A 19,607-nucleotide genomic window follows, 5' to 3' on the forward strand; every position below is an offset into this window, starting at 1 on the left:
TAGTTTTAAGATATTTAGGTGTAAATGTGGTAGAAAGGGGAACAGAAGTAGAATGTAAATTGAGTGAAGCAGGTAAATGCCTTGGGGGATTAAAAAGTGTAATGAGAATCAGACATTTGGGAATGGATGCTAAGAGGAGATTGTAGTGTGCCAACTGCACTGTATGGGGCAGAAACATGGAACATAAGAGAGGAAGAGTTTAAATGTGTTTGAGATGAAATGCCTGAGAAGTATGGTAGGGGTTACTAGGCTGGATAGTGAGAAATGATGTGAGGAGAGCAAGGGTGGAAAGGAAGATGGGAGTTAGGGTGGATGAAAGTATTGGGATGGTTTGGACACATGACACATGGAAAGAATGAGTGAAGAAAGATCAGTGAGGTGTGGAAGGCACAGGTGGAAGGAATGAACATAAGGGGGCAACCAAGGATGAGATGGATAGATGGGGTAAAAGAGGCATTAGGAAAGAAATGTCTGTTGCGGGAGACAAGATAGGGGTGAGTGGAGAATAGTTGTGTATGGATGATGCATAGGGGTGGGTAGAGGGTAGGGGGTGAGGGACTACATGAACAATATTTTGACATCCCAAAGGTATTTCTCCCAGTCTTCTCTTTTTCTGCATGAGGGGATGGAGAGGTCACCGATTAATGAAGTAGGCTTTCTGTAGATGTGCTGTGTCTTGCTACATTGTTTCTGACCCTGGGCAGAGGGAGAGGTGCAGGGATTCATACAGGAACCAAGAAAAGAGGGAGTGGTGAATAGGAGTGGAGTATGTGGAGATGAAATGGGTGGTTACCTCCCTTGTAAGGAAAAAAAGAAAAAGAAATAGCCATTGGTATATGTACATTCACATACTTGTTTCCCACAACATTTTTCAATCCTGCAAGACTTACTTCTCTCAATCTACAGAACCTCCACCCCAACTTCATGTCCTACCATATGCAATCCCAAATACTTATTCACTTTCTTCAGCCTCTCTCCTTTGAGACTATCAACTCACTGCCATCCTCTCACCTTGTACATATCACCCAGTTACCTTCAACTTTCTATCCCAAACTCCATTACTACCTAAATTCCTATGATCCTACCGCAAGCACAGCATCATCTGCAAACATGTCATCTCTCACTTTTCTCCACTATCTAACCATCTCCAATCTCCAGCCACCTTTGCACTTACTATCTCATCCACATTATTTTACAGCCAGTATGTGTATGTGTGAGCAAAATTTGACGCAGCCTGAAGGGATTTCTCCCTGTCCTCTCATTTTATGCAATGGGGGGACGGAGAGGGGGGGTCGCCGATTTAATGAAGCGGCCTTGCTGTGGATGTGCTGTCTTGCGACACTGCTTCTGACCCAGGGCAGTGGACAAGGAGCAGGGATGACCCGTCATTCAGGTGCTAGGATAAGAGGGAGGGTGGAGGGGTGTGGAGTGTATTCAGGGATGGAATGGGTGGGAATGATTTTATGCCGTTTTCTTTTTGGCTACCCCCCTTGTAAGGGGGAAAAAAGCCTAGGTATATGTATGTGTATGGTTGTCAACCCCCCCCCCCACTTTCTCCATTTCTAATCCTAACACAAGCTCTACCATCATAAAAATGCATTTATCCTTCAGAGCCTTACCCCAATCCCATACATCTTCAATACCTCCCAGTGCCTAAGCCTACCTTCTAACAAGGCTCCATATCCAAGGCCCAAAAACCATCCTTACCTTTAGACAAAACCTCACAAATCCACTTCACAAAAATCTGACCGACACATCCTCTATATTCACTAATACCATAATGCCCCTCCCAATCATTCCCTTTGTTCCTCTACTAATCCTCTAGACCCTACATGCCTTTTCAACTGCACTTAACACATTCATCCCTTTAAAACTACTACAATCACATTGTCCCCTTTTCCTTCGGTGGGACTATACAGGCACTCATGTCGTCTGACACTTTCCTGTCCCTGACACACGTTACACCTCAGTAGCAAATTATAATTGTACCTCCCTTTAATAGACTGTATAACACCCACCTAAACCAGGTGCCTTATTAATTTTCAAAGCTCCTTGTACCTATTTTTTCTTGTATCTTCCATCATTTTCTTAGTGCCTCCAACTACCACAATCGCTCCCAATTTAATAATTCTAAAATAATCTAATTGTCTTTTCCTCTAGACCTCAATACAAGAGATTCATAGTCAACCTTCCCTACTGAATTGCATGGCATGCCAGACCCCCTGATATCCACCCTTCTGAATCCTCTCTCCCACGTAAGGACAGAGTCCACTTGGCCAGACTGCGATGCGGTCACCACCCAGCACTTCTAAGCTACCAGAAGAGGCTGGACGACCGTGTTGTGAACAGCTGCCCAGGATGTAACACTTCACCCCATACCATACAACACATAATGGAAGACTGCATTATACACAATCATGCACGCAAACAACACAACATACACTCTATAAAGGATTTGTGGGAAAACCCAGTTTCGGCTGTGGCCTTCCTTGGGGAGACGGGACTGCTCGGACAGACAGTCTAGGGAACGACAACAACAACAACAACTGAATTGCATGCAGATGTCTTTCATTGCCATAATATACACCATTTCTAATTGGGCACTCACCATTTGTCCAATCTCATTATTACAAGTTTTGTCCAGTTTTACTACTAAAATCTAATCCACATTATACAAATAAGTTTTAGGTTCATTTCAACCAACCCATCACTTCTTTGGAAATTCCTCCCCAATACTATAACAGCAAAGGAAGGAATAAATTGCATGGTTGGTGACTTGGTTGTTTATTGATGCAGATGAGCCTAAGATCACATCAACCTGTAATATAAAAAGACCACAGATCATTACAAATTTTTGCTGCTTGAGGACCCTAAACTGACAATGAAACCGTTGTTCTGATGGTTTATTAGTTTTATTAATAAATACATCAAAAAGGTCTGGTACAAAGCTCTTCCTTTCCGTCTCCTTCTCTTACGGTTATAGTATCCTCGCCAGAGTCCAAGGACTAATCTTTTGACACAAACGTACTGCAGGGAGGAGACTCCCCCAGCGTGGCCGCCGCCCTGAACCAGCCCCCACGCCCGCAGGCTGCCAGCAGCGGACGTGGTTGCAGGTGTGGTGCAACAGCCGAAGTGGTGGCACCCAAACACTAGGCAGAACCGGCAAAAGCGAGAGGAGTTACCTCCCTCAGTACCTCTGCAAGGCATGTCTAGGGTGAGGCAACGCTCGGGGATATGCCACAGTGAGGACGAGATCAAATGGAAGAGGTGTGAGGAACAGTAATAAGAGGCTGTGGCTAGGTGCAATGCCATGAGGGCACGATTCACCTGGTCACACATGGCAGAGGCACTACACGCCAGTATGGTTGTAGGGCAGGAGGAAGTGGAGACAGGTGATGGATGTGAAGGGAAGAAAAAGGTAGAGGGGGAAAAGGTTAAGACAGGGGAAAGATGGGAAGCCAAGGGACGGACAGGAGGCAGTGAAATGTGCACCTGTCTGACCCTTTCTATATCTATCTAGCAAAGTAATGTCGAAAATATATATTCAAATTAAAAATGCTGGGCCCCTGAAGGGCCCAAGGACTCTTACAGCTAAAACTAGCTCCCTCTTAAGATACAATATTCACCATGAGACAATTTCAGCCTGAATATATAAAGTACCCAGGTTGTAGAAGTAATATAAATTCTTAAATCATTATACAAGCACAACACACAATATGCTCAAATGTTCAGAGACCTGCTCACAGCAGGGTAAGGGCTCAAAATCGCTGTGACAATTCCAAGCCACAAGCCTTATAACTCAGCTCAAGAAGTACAAGAACCACCAGGGCGCCAGCCAAGTCCACAGCAAGAACAGCAGTAGGCAACGGGCGGGCGTACGGGCGTGCGTGCGGGCAGGGGCGCGGGCGGGCAACAATAGGGACTGCAACAATAACCGAGGCTTTATTGTTGCTTACGCTCACCTAATTAGATCAGGTCAGCCACGTTTCTGGGCATTTCTTCAATGGTGGTTCGGTAGTGCTCCTCAATATCCTGGAGAACGCGTACATCTTCTGATGTGACAAAGTTGATGGCAACACCTTTGCGACCAAATCTGCCACCACGACCAATCCTAACGAGAGAAAATATTTGTGTTGTATTAAATGCAAACAAATCTGTAATATCTATCACTAAACCCAATACCCTAACAAATCATTGATACATGCATTACCAACAGGAAATTTATAATACATTTTGTAAATTAAAATATATTCTATCTGTAAACCATAAGGCACCCACCCTCTACAACCATACCCATTCGTTTCCCTTTTCAAAATATTTTAGCTCCTTGTGGATTGAAGGCCATACCTGTCCCCAATCCTACACGAGAAGCAATGCAGCAAGACACATCCTCAGCAGGGCCCAACTCAAAGCTGGCTTACTTACATATCCATTCCATTCTGTTTCCCCCCTCAAATTCACTCCATCCACCTCTGTATTCCACAATTTCCATTTGTTCTTTCCATATATCCAAACCACACCAGTATTCTTTGACCAACCACCTTCCTTTCCATACCAGCTCCCTCAACTATTTTCTTACTATCCATACTTTAACTCCCTACTTTAGTATTCTACTCATGATTATTCATGCATTGTAGGGTGAATAAAACATTCTATTTGCACTATACATGTCATCCATGTAATGCAACAAAAAGACAACACCAATATAACCAAGATGTGTGTGTGTGTGTGTGTGTGTGTGTGTGTGTGTGTGTGTGTGAGGGGGGGAGGGGGGGTTGTCAAGGTAGATAGCAACAGTTCATCTCCATGAAAAATACAAGATTTGGTTTAGCATCACAAACTTCCCCTCCTACAGGACAGGATAGTGCCACCTTACAGACTTTTGAAACTGGGAATATGTAATATGACATTACTAAGGATTTAAATGGCTTCCACTCTCAACTTATGTCACAAGTAGCAACACTAAACCACTGTCAAAGATCATCCCAACTATAACAACGTAACATAACAGGACCTGCAACTACATTATATATATATACATACAAACATATACATATATATTATACATACATATATGTACACACATGACGCTGATGTTGGCATGAACGAGCTCCAAGCTGGCGCTTTTACGATAAGAACAAAGAAAAGCCTATGTTGTGCTTACGAAAAAGATGTTGTGTTTTTTGAGTGACTGCTATAGTATCACAAGTATCCAGTTTGATGTAGTACATTTATGTACAAAATGGAAGGAAAAGAAAAAAGGAAAAATGAACCTACGAAGAGAGGATTGGACATGAGCAGTCAAATCACCACTGGGAGTAATACCGAAAAGAACTTCTTTGAGTGATGCCCCAAAGTCAAATCAAAGGTAGGACAATGTTTTTTTGTTTTTGTTTTTTTAGGATGTAGAAAGAGAAACTAGGTATAGCAATGTACTAAGGAACTGAGACAATAACAACTTGGAGGAACTAATAGATTTAAGAATTGATTATAGAGCAACGCATCTACGAAATGCTGACAAAAAAATGAAAAGATATTAATGATCTAAAAAGTGAATTATGATCAGAAGTGATAACAAAAGAAAAATGATGAATTGATAAAAAAAAGAGGTCAAAGAACAAATACAAGCAGTGACTGAAAAAGTTGGAGAATCAATTACGAAGACTGATCCAGAAATAAAAAAAATCAGTGGAAACAAGAACAAGAAAATAACATTTAAAGAAATAGTACAACAGCAGGTGGAGGAAAATGCTAAAGAAATGGTAATTAAAGAAAAGGAAAACTGGGTAAGAGACGATGATGATATGGTTTAATGTCACACTCCCCCTATCAGGAGGCTAGGACGGTGCCCCTCACAGAGGGCTTTGTAGCATGAAGTCATGATTTTGACCAAGAAAGGTTATATGACAAGATAACAGAAGGAAAAAATAATGTGGAATTGATTATGATTAAAGTTGAAAACATATATGAAAAGTAGAAAATTTATAGTAATATATGTGCCCCAAAAACAGTCTTGGACTGATAGTGATCATTTCAAAATACTGGATGACACAAAGAATGCATTAATTGAATTATTGAAAGGAGGAAACATAGTAATTATGGGTGACTAAAAGGAAATATGTTGGGAAGAAATGACAGTAAAAGATGGAGAGGAACTTCGGGGAAATACTGAATATGACCATTGAATACACCGACTCAATGGGTGAAGGAAAAAACCAGATATTGAAACAATGAAGAACCGTCAAGACTGAAATTAAGGATAAAATGGAATACAAGACACCAGTTGGGAAGAGTCACCACATACTAATATAGAGTTCAAACTAAATGATCAAATAGATTCGAGAAGAAATGAGAAAGATTTTGAAAAACTTGCAAAAATTTTCAAAATGCTAACTGGGTAAATAGGATAAAATGGAATACAAGACACCAGTTGGGAAGTCACCACATACTAATAGAGTTCAAACTAAATGATCAAATAGATTCGAGAAGAATGAGAAAGATTTTGAAAAACTTGCAAAAATTTTCAAAATGCTAACTGGGAAAATTTTCTAAATGAAGAATCAAATATGGAAGAAAAATGGAACGCATTAAAAGAAAATTACAAGGAGTGAACAGATAAATACATACTAAAGAAGAAACAAAAATGGGTATACATAAAGTGTTGGTGTAAAAGTGTAGCGAAGCTAAAAAGAGAAAGCCTGAAAAAGATGGGGGGAAAAAAAAAAAGGGCAAATATACATCAAACTATGAAACTAATATGTAAAAATATGCAGGGAAGAAAAAAAACTATGAAAATGACATAATAGAAAAATGCAAGGACAAACCTAAACTATTCTACAGGTATGTAAATGACAAACTAAAAGAAAACCATGAAATAGTGAAACTACACAAAGGAAATAATGAATTTACAGATGTAGAAATGGCTAAAAAGGAGAACGAGTATAATATACAGATGTAGTAATGGCTGAAAAAGAATGAGTATAAGAAGTTGAGACAGGAGTAGGAGGTAGTGAAGGATAGAGTGGAAGAGGAATGGGGATGGTTCAAGGAGGGAGTCATAAGGTGTGTGGAACAAGGAGGATGAGAGGAAATAGAAGGAAGGGTAGCGAGTGGTGGGATGTGGTAGCAAAGAAGGGTGTAGAATAGAAGAAACAGGCATTCATAGATTGGCTACAAATTAGGACAAGGGAATTGTATGAGAGGTACAAAGTAAAGAGATGGGAAGTTAAGCACAAGATAAAGGAAGCAAAGAGGAGAGCAGATGTGAAATGGGGTAGGAGTATGACAGAAAATTTTGAAAGTAATAAAAAGATGTTCTAAAAATTAAAAGAGGAAGAGGAGGCAAATCAAGTAAAGAATAGGTAAAAGGTGCAGCAGATGGAGAGATGATGATAATGGAAGAGAGGGCAGTGAGAGGAAGGTGGGCAGAGTATTTTAGGGAGTTGCTAAATGTGAAGGAGGATAGGGAGGGAAAGGTAGTTGCAGTGGGAAGCGCTAAATAAGAGTAATGAGTGAGGAAAATGGAGGAGAAATAGGAAAAGATGAAGTGAAAGCAGCTGTTAAGATGATGAGAGCAAGTAAGGTGAGTTGGATGGATGCCATGCAGAATGTCTGAAGAAAGGAGGTACAATTATGGTGGACTGGCTGGTGAGGCTATTTAATGTTTGTTTAAGAGAGGGTAGAGTGCTGGAGGATTGGAGGAGTGCCTGTGTAGTTCCGCTTTACAAGGAAAAGGGAAGTGCGAGTGTAGTAGTTACAGAGGGATCAGCTTGTTGAGTATAGTTGGGAAGGCTTATGGGAGAGTCTTGATTGAGAGGATTAAGAGAGGAAGAGAGAGTAATTGGTGAGGAACAGTGTGGTTTTAGGACAGGTAGGGGTTGCGTAGATCAGATTTTTGTGGTAAGACAGATATGTGAGAAAGCTATAGGAAAAGGCAAGGATGATTTTTGGGCTTTTATGGATCTGGAAAAGGCTTACAACAGGGTAGACAGGAAGGCACTATGGGAGGCACTGAAGATATATGGGACAGGAGGAAAGCTGTTAAGAGCAGTCAAGAGTTTTTATGAGAGTAGTAGAGCTTGTGTTAGGATTAGAAATGGAGAGAGTGAATGGTTTGAGGTAAAGGTGGGACTTCGTAGGGGATGAGTTATGTCGCCCTGGCTGTTCAATCTATACATGGATGGGGTGGTGTGAGAGGTGAATGCAAGGGTGGTGGGTCAGGGGTTGGAGATGGTTAAAGAAAATGTAGAAAAGTGGGAAATAAGCCAGTTGTTGTTTGCTGAAGACACTGCTTGTAGCTGGATCAGAGGAGGGATTGAGGAAGTTAGTGAGAGTTTGAGATGTGTGAAAGAAGGAAGCTGAAGATAAATGTGGGCAAAAGTAAAGTGATGAGATGTACAAGGGGAGAGTGACATTAGGCTGGAAGTGAGCATTAAGGGTGAAAGACTGGAGGAAGTGGATAGTTTTAGATACTTGGGTGCAAATGTGGCAGGAAAGGGAGGAGTGGGGGTGGAGGTAGAATGTAGATTGAGAGAAGCAAGTAAATGCCTTGGTGGATTAAAAAGTGTAATGAGAAATAGACATCTGGGAATGGATGCTAAGAGAAGATTATATGAAGGAGTGATTGTGTCAACAGCATTGTATGGGGCAGAAACATGGAACATAAGAGGAGGAGAGGAATTTGAATATGTTTGAGATGAAATGTCTGAGAAGTATGATAGGGGTTACTAAGCTAGAGTGAGAAATGAGGAGACGAGGAAACGCGTGGAAAGGGAGATAGGGTTGATGAAAGAATATTAGGATGGTTTGGACACATTGAAAGAATGAGTGAAGAAAGATTAGTAAAAGAAGTGTAGAAAGCAGAGGTGGAAGGAGTGAATACGAGGGGGCATCCTAGGATGAGATGGATGGGGTGAAAGGGGCATTACAAAAGAGAGGAATGTCTGTTGAGGAAGGACGGGAGAGGACAGAAGAAAAGGGTGAAAGGAGAAGGCTTGTGTATGGATGATGCTTTGATGCATGAGGGGGAGTGGGTGGGGGGAAGAGGGGGGGGGTGAGGAAGTACGAGAAAAACTTGACGCAGCCCGAAGGGTTTTCTTCCCGTCTTCTCCTTTTCTGCATGAGGGGACAGTTTCCCCCCCCCCTCCGAATTTATTAAACAGCCTGGCTGTGAATGTGCTGTGTCTTGTGACACTGCTTCTAACCCTGGGCAGTGGATAGGATGCAGGGATGACCACTCATACAGGAGGTGCCAAGATAAGAGGGAGGGAGGAGGGTGGAGGGGAGTGGAATATGTAGGGAATGGAATGGGTGGGAGTGGTTTCTATGACTTTTTCTTTATGGCTACCCCCCCCCCCCATGTATGGGGAAAAAAGCCTTTGGTATATGTAGAAATGGCTGAAATTATCATTTTAAATCTGTATTCACAATTGAAAGTTCACAAAATTGGGAAGGACAAAGATAGATCTCCCCCAATGAAAGAAATAATGGTGACAAATAAACGAGGGACAAAAAAAAAAAAAAAAAAAAAAAAAAAAAAAAAAAAAAAATTGATGTCAAAGTCACATGGGCCTGATGGAATTGCAAATGTATAAATGAACTAACAGACAAAATATACAAGATAATCGATTTCTCACTCAAAGATGATAAAGTACAGGACTGGAAAAATGCAAATATTGTGCCAATATACAAAAGTGGGGACAAAAATCCAACCAACTATAGACCAGTCTCCCTAGCATATACAATAAAAATATGTGAAAAGGTTATCAATAGGAAATGGATTAAACATTTGGAGAACAATATACTAAATCCAAAACAATTTGAATCTACACAAGATCATGTGCCTTTGAGAGATGCCTAACTATCAGTTTGATCCTGGCAATCAGCTTGTCTGTGTCTTTTTCTACTGCGCCATACACATAATAGTCCATGGGGTTGCAATCAGGTGAGGGGGGCAGACGTTTGGACTGGTTTAGTCGTAGAAGTTCTCAGACTTTAGGTTTTTCCAGAGGTGTGACACAGAGCTGAGTCCTGCTGCCACATGTATGGTCTTCATGCAGCCACCCTCTCCACTCAGCACTTGACAACAGTGGACAGCAACTTAATATAGCCACCTGAAGCGAGTCCAAGTCCCTCTTCAAAGATGTGGGGTGGTATGACGTGGCCTTTGCAAAGGCCACGTCATGCCAACCAATATCTTTGAAGAAGGACTCCGACTCGCTTCAGATGGTATTGAGTTGCTGTCCACTGTCGTCAAGTGCTGAATGGAGAGGGTGGCTGCGGGAAGACATGTGTGGCAGCAGGACTCAGCTGTGTCACACCTCTGTTAAAACTCCAAATGGCTGTTCGAGAAATTCCACGACTACACTAGTCCCAACATCTGGTCCCCAAACTTGCCCGATTGCAACCCCATAGACTATTATGTGTAGAGTGCAGTTGAAAAAGACATCAATTGCACTGCCTGCAAGGACAAGCTGATTGCTAGGATCAAATTGATGTTCAGGCGTCTTTCGAAGAACACTGTAAAGGCTGCATGCTACAGGTTCAGGTCCCACCTGGAAGCCATGGTGGAGGCTCAGGGTTCTTTGAATGAGCTGTATTTGGCAAAAGATCCTCTTAGAGGTGCACTTTGAATTTTGAGAATAAATTTTTGGCCAAAATGTGTTTTTCTTTACTTTTCGAAAGTGTGAAATTTATCCCAAACACCCTGTGTGTGTGTGTGTGTGTGTGGGGGGGGGGGGGGGTAGTAGTAGTAGTAGTTAATAGTGAAAACTTTTACAAGATCTTGGGCCCAGCCCTCTTGAAGGTCGGGCAGTTTATTTTCTCCAATGTTCATATCATAGGAGCACCACAAGGAGTGCTCATCATTGGTTCCAATTTGGAAACTGGCAATGTGATGGGCAGAACAAGTAAAGCCTTGAAACAAATACACCTTGCATTAATAATTCTTTTCAAGCTCAAACTTGTAATAGAAATAAAATATTAGTGACATAATTATGATAAACTAATGGGCATAGTGTGGATAGGCAGTGCATGCAACACTATAAAACTAAGAAAGATTTTTTCCTATTCAAGTACTTGGAAAGTGCTACGAATGAAAATTACTGGCCACAACTTATTTCATGGGTACATAGTTAAGGGTAGCTAATCACATCAGCCACTTCAGTCTGTTCTTTTCAACATAATCCTAATATACACATTACCTGTGGATGTAATTCTCCCTATTTGTGGGTAGATCATAGTTGATTACAAGGGAAACCTGCTGAACATCAATGCCTCGAGCCAACAGGTCAGTGGTGATAAGCACACGGGATGAGCCAGATCGGAACTCTCTCATAATGACATCTCTCTCCTTTTGATCCATATCGCCATGCTGAAAAAGTTGTACTCTTAAGTATATCAATCCCAATCAGGGGTAGACTAGATATTAAAGTTATGCTAAGATTCCATTCACAATTTCTACATATGTGCTCCATATCCTGTAAAGGAAGTATCTATGTATTTGTACATATTTATAAACAATATACATCCTTCCATACAAATATCACTCATCCATTCACATTCCAAAATGTTCCATATATATACTATGGGCCTCTTTTCCTTTACATGGAAGATAGTCAGCCAAGGGTACTCAACCACTCCACTCCCATTTTTCACCTTTCCCTTACTTGTAAAGGGGGAAAGCCTTTGGTCCATGTATGCCTTATATGGAAGATAGTCAGCCAAGGCAACTAACCCACCCCACTTCCACCCTTCACCATTTATTTCCCTCTCCTCATACAGTGATATTCTAAAATAAATCAATCAATAAAAAATGCTTTCCTAATCTTTCCGTTCCCAGGATTTACATAAAAATTACATTACTATTATTATTATTATTTTTTTTTTTTTAAGAATACCACCATTAGCTATCTTGTGAAAGAAGAGATATCCCCATCTCCTGCCCCCTGCCTGGGTCAGAAGCAACATGGCAAGACACAGCACATCCATAGCAGAGCCAGCTGCTTCATTTAAGTACAGACTCTTCCTCCCAAGTCCACTCAAGTGAAGAAGAGAGAAGACAAATTCCTTCGGCTGTCAAATTATTGTCCATGCACAACAACTCTAATCACACCTATCCCATCCTTATCACATGCACAAAGCTCCTTTTACCCCATTCATCCATCCCACTTTTGGTCTTTCCCTAAAGTTAATTTCATTTGGGTCCAAAATGACAGAAGATAAAAAGAAGATTATGAAAGACAATGAAAAGATGATGGAAAGAAGATGACAAGAAAAACACAAACTTGTTACTCTTATGTACCAATGTCTTTTTCTCCCTTAGAAGGGTAGCAAAGGTCAAAAAGGCATAATTCCACTCCCACTCATTTCATCCCCACTCACTCCACTCCCATCACTGTGATGCTGAAATGACTCGTCATCCAGGAGCCAAGAAGAGGGACGGTGGGTGAGGTAGTGAATGGGAGTGGAATTATGCCTTTTGACTTTGGCTACCTCCCTTATAAGGGGGAAAAATCCTTTGGCATTGCACAGGTATGGGAGAAGGCAGGAGATTGGGGTGAGTGAAGAATGGCTGTCTACAGAAGATAATGCAATGCAAAAAAAGGAATGGGTAGGTGATGAGTGTTTTAGGAAGGTGTTATGTGTGAACGTTATTTTGACAGCCTGAGGGAATCTCTTATTTTTCTGCTTTGATGTGGATATGCTGTCTTGCTGCACTGCTTCTGACCCAGGGCAGTGGGTAGGATACAGGGATAGCCTGACATCCATGATGAGCTATGATGAGAGGGAAGAAAAGGTGGATTAAAGTGAAATGGATGGGGATAAAAAGGATATGTCTTTTGACTGGCTACCTCCCTGGTAAGGAGGAAAAAGCCTTTCATATATAGATGGATATAGATTTCTGGTTCTCTTAAATTCCAAGTCTTCACCCCAATGATTAACCTCTTCACTCCGGGGCACATCACACGTCTGGCAGCATTAGCTGCCAGACATGCGATGTTGCGTCATAATAATCGCATTATATAAAAATATAGTCACTTCTCAATCGCTCGTTCTCTTTCACCCGTGAATTTTGATAACCATAGAAAATATGATGAAGCCAGTTTAGAGAGAATGAGGGTCATGCAGGTACGACTACAATAAATATAATCAAGACGCCGACGTCGGCATCATCGCGTACCCACTTGCTCCTCATGACGCCTACGTAGGCGTCACCGTATGGAAGTGGTTAAGGCAAAATCACCCTTTCATTTAATCTTCAATTTGCATCCATTCCCAGATGCCTATTTCAATCCACCAAGACATCTACCAATATCCAATACCAGATTTATGGCCCTGTAATGTGCTGCATCATGCTACACTATTTCTGACCCACACAGAAGGCAGGAAACAGGGATGACCACTCTTCCACAAGAAGCTAAAACAAGAATGAAATAAGGGTGGTGAACATGAGTGGAATGTTTGCATGCCTTGGATTTCGCTACCACCCTTGGTAGCACTTGGTAGATATAGACATACATTCTTCAAAAACTATATACACGTTTACATAAACCTAAAAACCTTCCTCTACATTTTTATCTCAACTGGGACTGTATGCACTCACAAGAACCAGTGTCTCCCATCCCTATTTCACCTTCACCCCACATCCTCACCCATACGTCTTAGCTCCTCTCATACCAGAGATGGAGTTGTGATCTACACAAAATGCCTGCATCTCCAAATGATTAGTAATGGTGCTTATACTGGACCTCCTGTCACTTAATGAACAAACATTTCCATGCAATGTACACCCCACATGTTAAAGACCATTGTTCAACACTTACCATAGCAGAAACAGTGAAGTCCCTAAGATGCATTTTATCTGTAAGCCAATCCACCTTCCTGCGCGTGTTGCAGAAGATTACAGCCTGAGTAATGGTTAAGGTCTCATACAAGTCACACAAAGTTTCAAGTTTCCATTCTTCTTTTTCTACATTCACGTAAAATTGCTTGATACCTGAAATAATTCATAAATATTTACAATAGTTCCACCAATATAATGAAAATTATACTCCATCCAACTGCACTGAAGCCAACTTAATTGTAATAACAGGCTTAAACATTCATTAAGAAAAATGTTTACCTTCAAGGGTAAGCTCTTCCTTCTTAACAAGAATAGTGATGGGATCTCTCATAAAACGGGTGGTAACATCCATGACATCAGAGGGCATGGTCGCAGACAAGAGAACCACCTACAGACGGAAAACATTAACATTAAATTTTGCAAGTCAACATTGTATTTCAATGAAAGCTAGCATCTTCAATTGTTTAAAAGCACTTTAATAACTACATAACTTTTTGAAAATGCTAGTTTCCATCACCATGGGAGTAACTATCATGTTCCTTTTATCTTAAAAAAAAAAAAATAATAATAATAATAATAAATAATTAATAAAAAAAAAAACATATACCAAAGGCTCCCCCCCCCCCAATATATAGTTATAATTTCCCCCTAATTTATAGTGGACATTAAAATAGGTGGTGGCAAGAAGTCTACAGTAGGAGGTGCACAGCTGTGGCTGAAACAATCACTTTTGCCCTATGCATTTGGACTGCGCAGGATGGGGATATTATAGTGACAATTGGGCAATGAAGGGGAGGGATGACTCTACTGGTGATTACATAGAAAAGTACATGGAGTGAAGTGTTGAGAAAAAAAATACCCTTAAAACAAACTTAAATCTTTAAAAAACTATCTATGTACCCTGTTGCTTTCTAAGTAATACAGTTCTTCCCTTAACTCCTAATACTTTCAATCGATAAACTATAAACATTACCAACTACACTCAACACCAATCCTTCTGAAACTACATTATTCATACTTGTCTCCCTTCTCCTCTTCCATTACATAATACACTTCGCTTAGACACATTATACAATATTGCCAGACATTACAAACTCATTAAAATGAACAAGCACTGGTAATACTGGTAAGTTACACATACCTGCACATCATTGGGGAGATATCGGAAAACATCATAGATCTGGTCTTTGAATCCTCGGGACAACATTTCATCAGCTTCATCAAGGACAAACATCTTAATGTTTTTCGAGTCTGTAAACAAGAGTGAAATTTATTAGTGTGAACAAATACTAGATATTCCATTAGACAAATACTCCCCCTTTTTTTTTCTGAAAACCAAAGTTGCATTACACTTTCTAGAGTCAAAGCCCTCCACATTATCTATATAATTTGGAGAGACAAAAAAAATATATATATATATATATCAGATAATTTTTATGACCATCGCGCAAGGATTCGAACCTGCGCTGTACATGACGACAAGAGGCCCGCCATGACTACAGCGCATGTACAGCGCATGTTCGAACCCTTGCGCGATGGTCATAAAAATTTTCTGATTAATGTCGCTGTCCACTAGCAAATTCCTCATATATATATATATATATATGTATACACACACACACACACACACATACCAACAGCCTTTTCCCCTTAACAAGGGAGGTAGGCAAAGTCAAAGGCACAAACCCAGTCCCACCCACTTCACCTATACACCCCACTCCCATTCATCAACTCTCCCTCCCTCTTTTCTTGGCTCCTACTGGATGACTGGTAATCCCTGCATCTTGCCCACTGCCCTGGGTCAGAAGTAATGTAACAAGACAGTACATCCAGAGGCTTCTTCATTTAATTGGCAACCCCCCTCCCCACCCCCTCATGCAGAAAAAGCAAAGATGGGGAGAAATCAATTCGGGCTGCATCAAAATATCATTCACACATACGCCCTCACCCCCCATCACCCACCCACTCCCCTCATACATCAAAGCATCATCCATACATAACCATTCTCCATTCACCCCTATCTTCTCCCATCCTTCATCAACAGACATTACCCTCCTTCCCAATGCCCCTTTTACCCCAGCCATCTCATCCTAGGTCACCCACTCATGTTCACTCCTTCCATCTCTACATTCCGCATCTCTTTTTACTAATCTTTCTTCAGTCATTCCTTCCATGTGTCAAAACAATCCCAATACTTTCATTAACCCTATCTCCCAACTCCCTTTTCACCCCTGCTCTCCTCCCCACCTCATTTCTCACTGTATCCAGCCTAGTAACCTCTTTCATACTTCTCAGGCACCTCATCTCAAACTCCTCCTCTATCCCCCTCTTATATTTCATGTTTCTATCCCATACATTGCTGTTGGCACAATCACTCCTTCATACAATCTCCTATTGGCATCCATTCCCAATGTTTATTTTTAGTTACTTTTTAATCACCCATGGCATTAACTTGCTTCTCTCAATCTACATTCTACCTCCACTTCCACTCCTCCCTTTCCTGCCACACACTCACCCAAGTATCTAAAACTATCCATTTCCAGTCTCTCTCCTTTAATACTCACTTCCAGTCTGCTGCCACTTTCTCCCCTCGTATACAAATACCACCTTCCTTTTACCCACATTTACCTTCAACGTCCTTTTTTCACACACCTTCCCAAACTCTGTCACTAACTTCCTCAATCCCTCCTCTGATCCTGCTACAAGTGCAGTGCCATTCCCAAACAAACTGGCTTATCTCCCACTTTTCGCCATTTTCTTTAACCATCTCCAATCCCTGACCCACTACCCTTGCCTTTACCTCTCACACCACCCCATCCATGTATAAATTGAACAGCCAAGGTGACATAACACTTCCCTGACAAAGTCCCACCTTTACCTCAAACCACTCACTTTCTCCACTTGTAATCCTAACACAAGCTCTACTACTCTCATAAAAGCTCTTGACTGCTCTTAACCCCTTCAATACGATGACGCCTACGTAGGCACAAGGAGCAAGTGGGTACACGAGGATGCCAATGTCGGCGTCTTGATTATATATATTGTAGTTGTACCTGCATGACCCCCATACTCTGTAAACTGGCTTCATCATATTTTCTATGGTTATAAAAATTCACGGGTGAAAGAGAACAAGCAATACATCGGTAACTTTTTTTTTTATAATGCGAGTATTATGACGCAACATCGCACATCTGGCAGCTAATGCTGCCCGTGAGATTTTGGCCAGTATTGAAGGGGTTAAAAGCATTCCTCCTATCCCATATATCTGCAATACCTCCCAGTGCCTTCCTGTCTACCCTGTCATAAGCCTTTTCAAAATCCATAAGACCAAAAAACATCCTTACCTATTCCTAAAGCTTTCTCAGTCTTACCACACAAATCTGATCTTTGCAACCCCTACCTGTCCTAAACCCACATTGTTCCTCTTCTAATCCTCTCAATCAAGACCTTCCCATAAGCCTACCAAACTACAAACAAGCTGATCCCTCTGAAACTACTACACTCGCACCTGTGCCCTTTTCCCTTGTAAAGTGAACTATAGTCACTCCTCCAGTACTCTACCCTCTCTTAAACATTACATAACCTCACCAGCCAGTCACTGTACCTCCTTTTTCAGACATTTTGCATGACATCCATCCAACCCAGGTGCCTTACCTGCTCTCATCATCTCAACTGCCTTCACTTCATCTTTCCTTATTTATCCTCTATTTTTCTCACTCAGTCATTTTCTTATCACTTCCCACTGCAATTACCTTTCCCTCCATATCCTCCTTCGCATTTAGCAACTCTCTAAAATATTCTGCCCTTCTTCCTCTTACTGCCTTCTCTTCCATTATCATCTCTCCATCTGCACCTTTTACCTTTTCTTCTCAATTTGATTCACCACCTCCTCCTAATTTCCTTCAAAAACATCTTTATTACTTTCAAAATTTTCCCCTGTGAGGGGAATGAATACTGCCACCAGGTCTTCCCACTTGAGACGTAGCAACTCTCTAAAATACTCTGCCCATCTTCCTTTTACTGCCTTCTCTTCCATTATCACCTCTCCATCTGCACCCTTTACCTTTTCTTCTCTACTTTATTCACCTCTACCTCTTAATTTCTTTCCAAAATATTTATTATTTTCAAAAATTGTCATACTCTTACCCCATTTCACATCTGCACTCCACTTTGCCTTCTTTATCTTATGCTTTAGTTCTCTTTTCTTTGTACCTCTAATGTGATTCCCTCATCCTGTTTTGTAACCAATCTGTGAAAGCTTGCTTCTCTTCTACAACCTTCTTTGCTTCCTCATCCCACCACTCACTACCCTTCCTTCTATTTCCTCCCATCTTCCTTGTTCCACACACCATCTCTGCACACCTTGCGACTCCCTCCTTGAACCATCCCCATTCCACTCCTAGTTCTACTCTATCCTTCACTCCCTCCCACTCCTCTATCAGCTTCTTGTACTCCTTTTCTTTATCATTTAAGCAGTTCACTCCCTCCCTACCTTCTGTCCTTTTCCTCTTTCTCAACCTATCCTCCACTCTGAACTTACCTTCCACCAAAAATTGATCTGATATTCCCCTACTCTCTCCCCTTAGAACATATACATCCTTAACTCTTCCTACTATACTCCTGGTTACCACTATAGTCCTTTCACAATCTACCACCCTTTCATCCACCACTCTCCCATGTGTACTTATGCTTGACTTTCTTCCTAAACACTTTATATGCTATCATCAACTCTCTAGACAATCTCCAACTCTCCACTAGAATTTTTTCCTGGAAATCCACACTTCCCAATCACTCCATCTATTGTTTCATTTCCTACCCTAGCATTAAGGTCTCCTAATACAACTACACTGACATTTCTCCGTAATACCTCTATGCACTCGTTTAAATCCATTCAAAAAGCCTGCCTCTCCCCTACAATCTTCCAACTACCAGGCCTATACACACTTACAAAAACCCAAATCTCCCTTCCCAGCTTCACTTTTATCCACATTAACCTTGGAGAAATCCTTTCCCACTCCACTACACGCTTACCCATCTCTTCACTTACTAGTATAGCCACCCCTTCTCTCCCTTGTCTTTTCTTCACTTCTGAGAATCCCCCAACTACTCTCCCAAAATCACACTCATCCCTCTCAACTTAGTTTCACTCAATATCAACACGTCCATCTTCTCACATACTGCCTATCTCTTTCCTTTTACTCTCATCTGTACCACATTCATGCATATTAAAAGACCATCTTAAGTTTTTAGTATTTTTAGGAATGTCCCCTTTGGGACTACAGGTAGCAGGATTTCTAGTCCTATCCCTGTTCCATTTTTTGTTGCCTCATATGACAAGTGGAAGACTTGGTTGCAGTATTTTTTCCCCCATAACAGGGTTAGGCGAAGAAAAATGAATATTCATAGAAATGGTACAGGTTGGTAACAAGGTGTGGGGGGACAGCATAATGGAGGGACAGTATCATCTCTATGAACAAAGATTTCCTCTATCACAAAATGATGTGTGGCTCTGGTCCATTGGGGGTGTCCCATATATACCCTAAAGTATCAGCTGCATGCAAATTAGCCACAATAACATGCAGTCAATGCCCAGATGGGGTAATAACAAGTTAATAAAAAAACAAATCTGAAAATTATCTTTGGTATCTTCAAACCATGTTCAAATCCTTCCACTAGTCATTTCCTTTTAATCTGTGTCATTAAGGTTAATACACTTCAGCAGTGAGGATGTGTCCCATTTCTGGTAACCCCTTCTGTATCATTA

At 41.1% G+C, this 19,607-nt stretch overlaps 1 protein-coding gene across 4 annotated transcripts in view; it reads right to left on the reverse strand.

The window, feature by feature from the left end:
- Window positions 1–2,768: 2,768 nt before the first annotated feature.
- LOC143032882 (eukaryotic initiation factor 4A-I-like) overlaps window positions 2,769–19,607 on the reverse strand; it is a 62,671-nt gene continuing 45,832 nt past the window's right edge. For 3 of the 4 annotated variants that reach the window (XM_076198088.1, XM_076198090.1, XM_076198091.1), the window contains 5 exons: window positions 14,985–15,094; window positions 14,123–14,231; window positions 13,824–13,996; window positions 11,202–11,371; window positions 2,769–4,111 (listed from right to left, as the gene is read on the reverse strand). In XM_076198088.1, the coding sequence (XP_076054203.1) occupies window positions 3,967–4,111; window positions 11,202–11,371; window positions 13,824–13,996; window positions 14,123–14,231; window positions 14,985–15,094 (707 nt within the window). In that variant the 3' untranslated portion in view covers window positions 2,769–3,966. The remainder of the gene's footprint in view (window positions 4,112–11,201; window positions 11,372–13,823; window positions 13,997–14,122; window positions 14,232–14,984; window positions 15,095–19,607) is intronic. The other variant, XM_076198089.1, reaches the window with a different exon arrangement.

This window comes from Oratosquilla oratoria, chromosome 14, assembly GCF_046742065.1.
Source record: "Oratosquilla oratoria isolate Oo_2021 chromosome 14, ASM4674206v1, whole genome shotgun sequence".
In the NCBI taxonomy this organism is placed as follows: Eukaryota; Metazoa; Arthropoda; class Malacostraca; order Stomatopoda; family Squillidae; genus Oratosquilla; species Oratosquilla oratoria.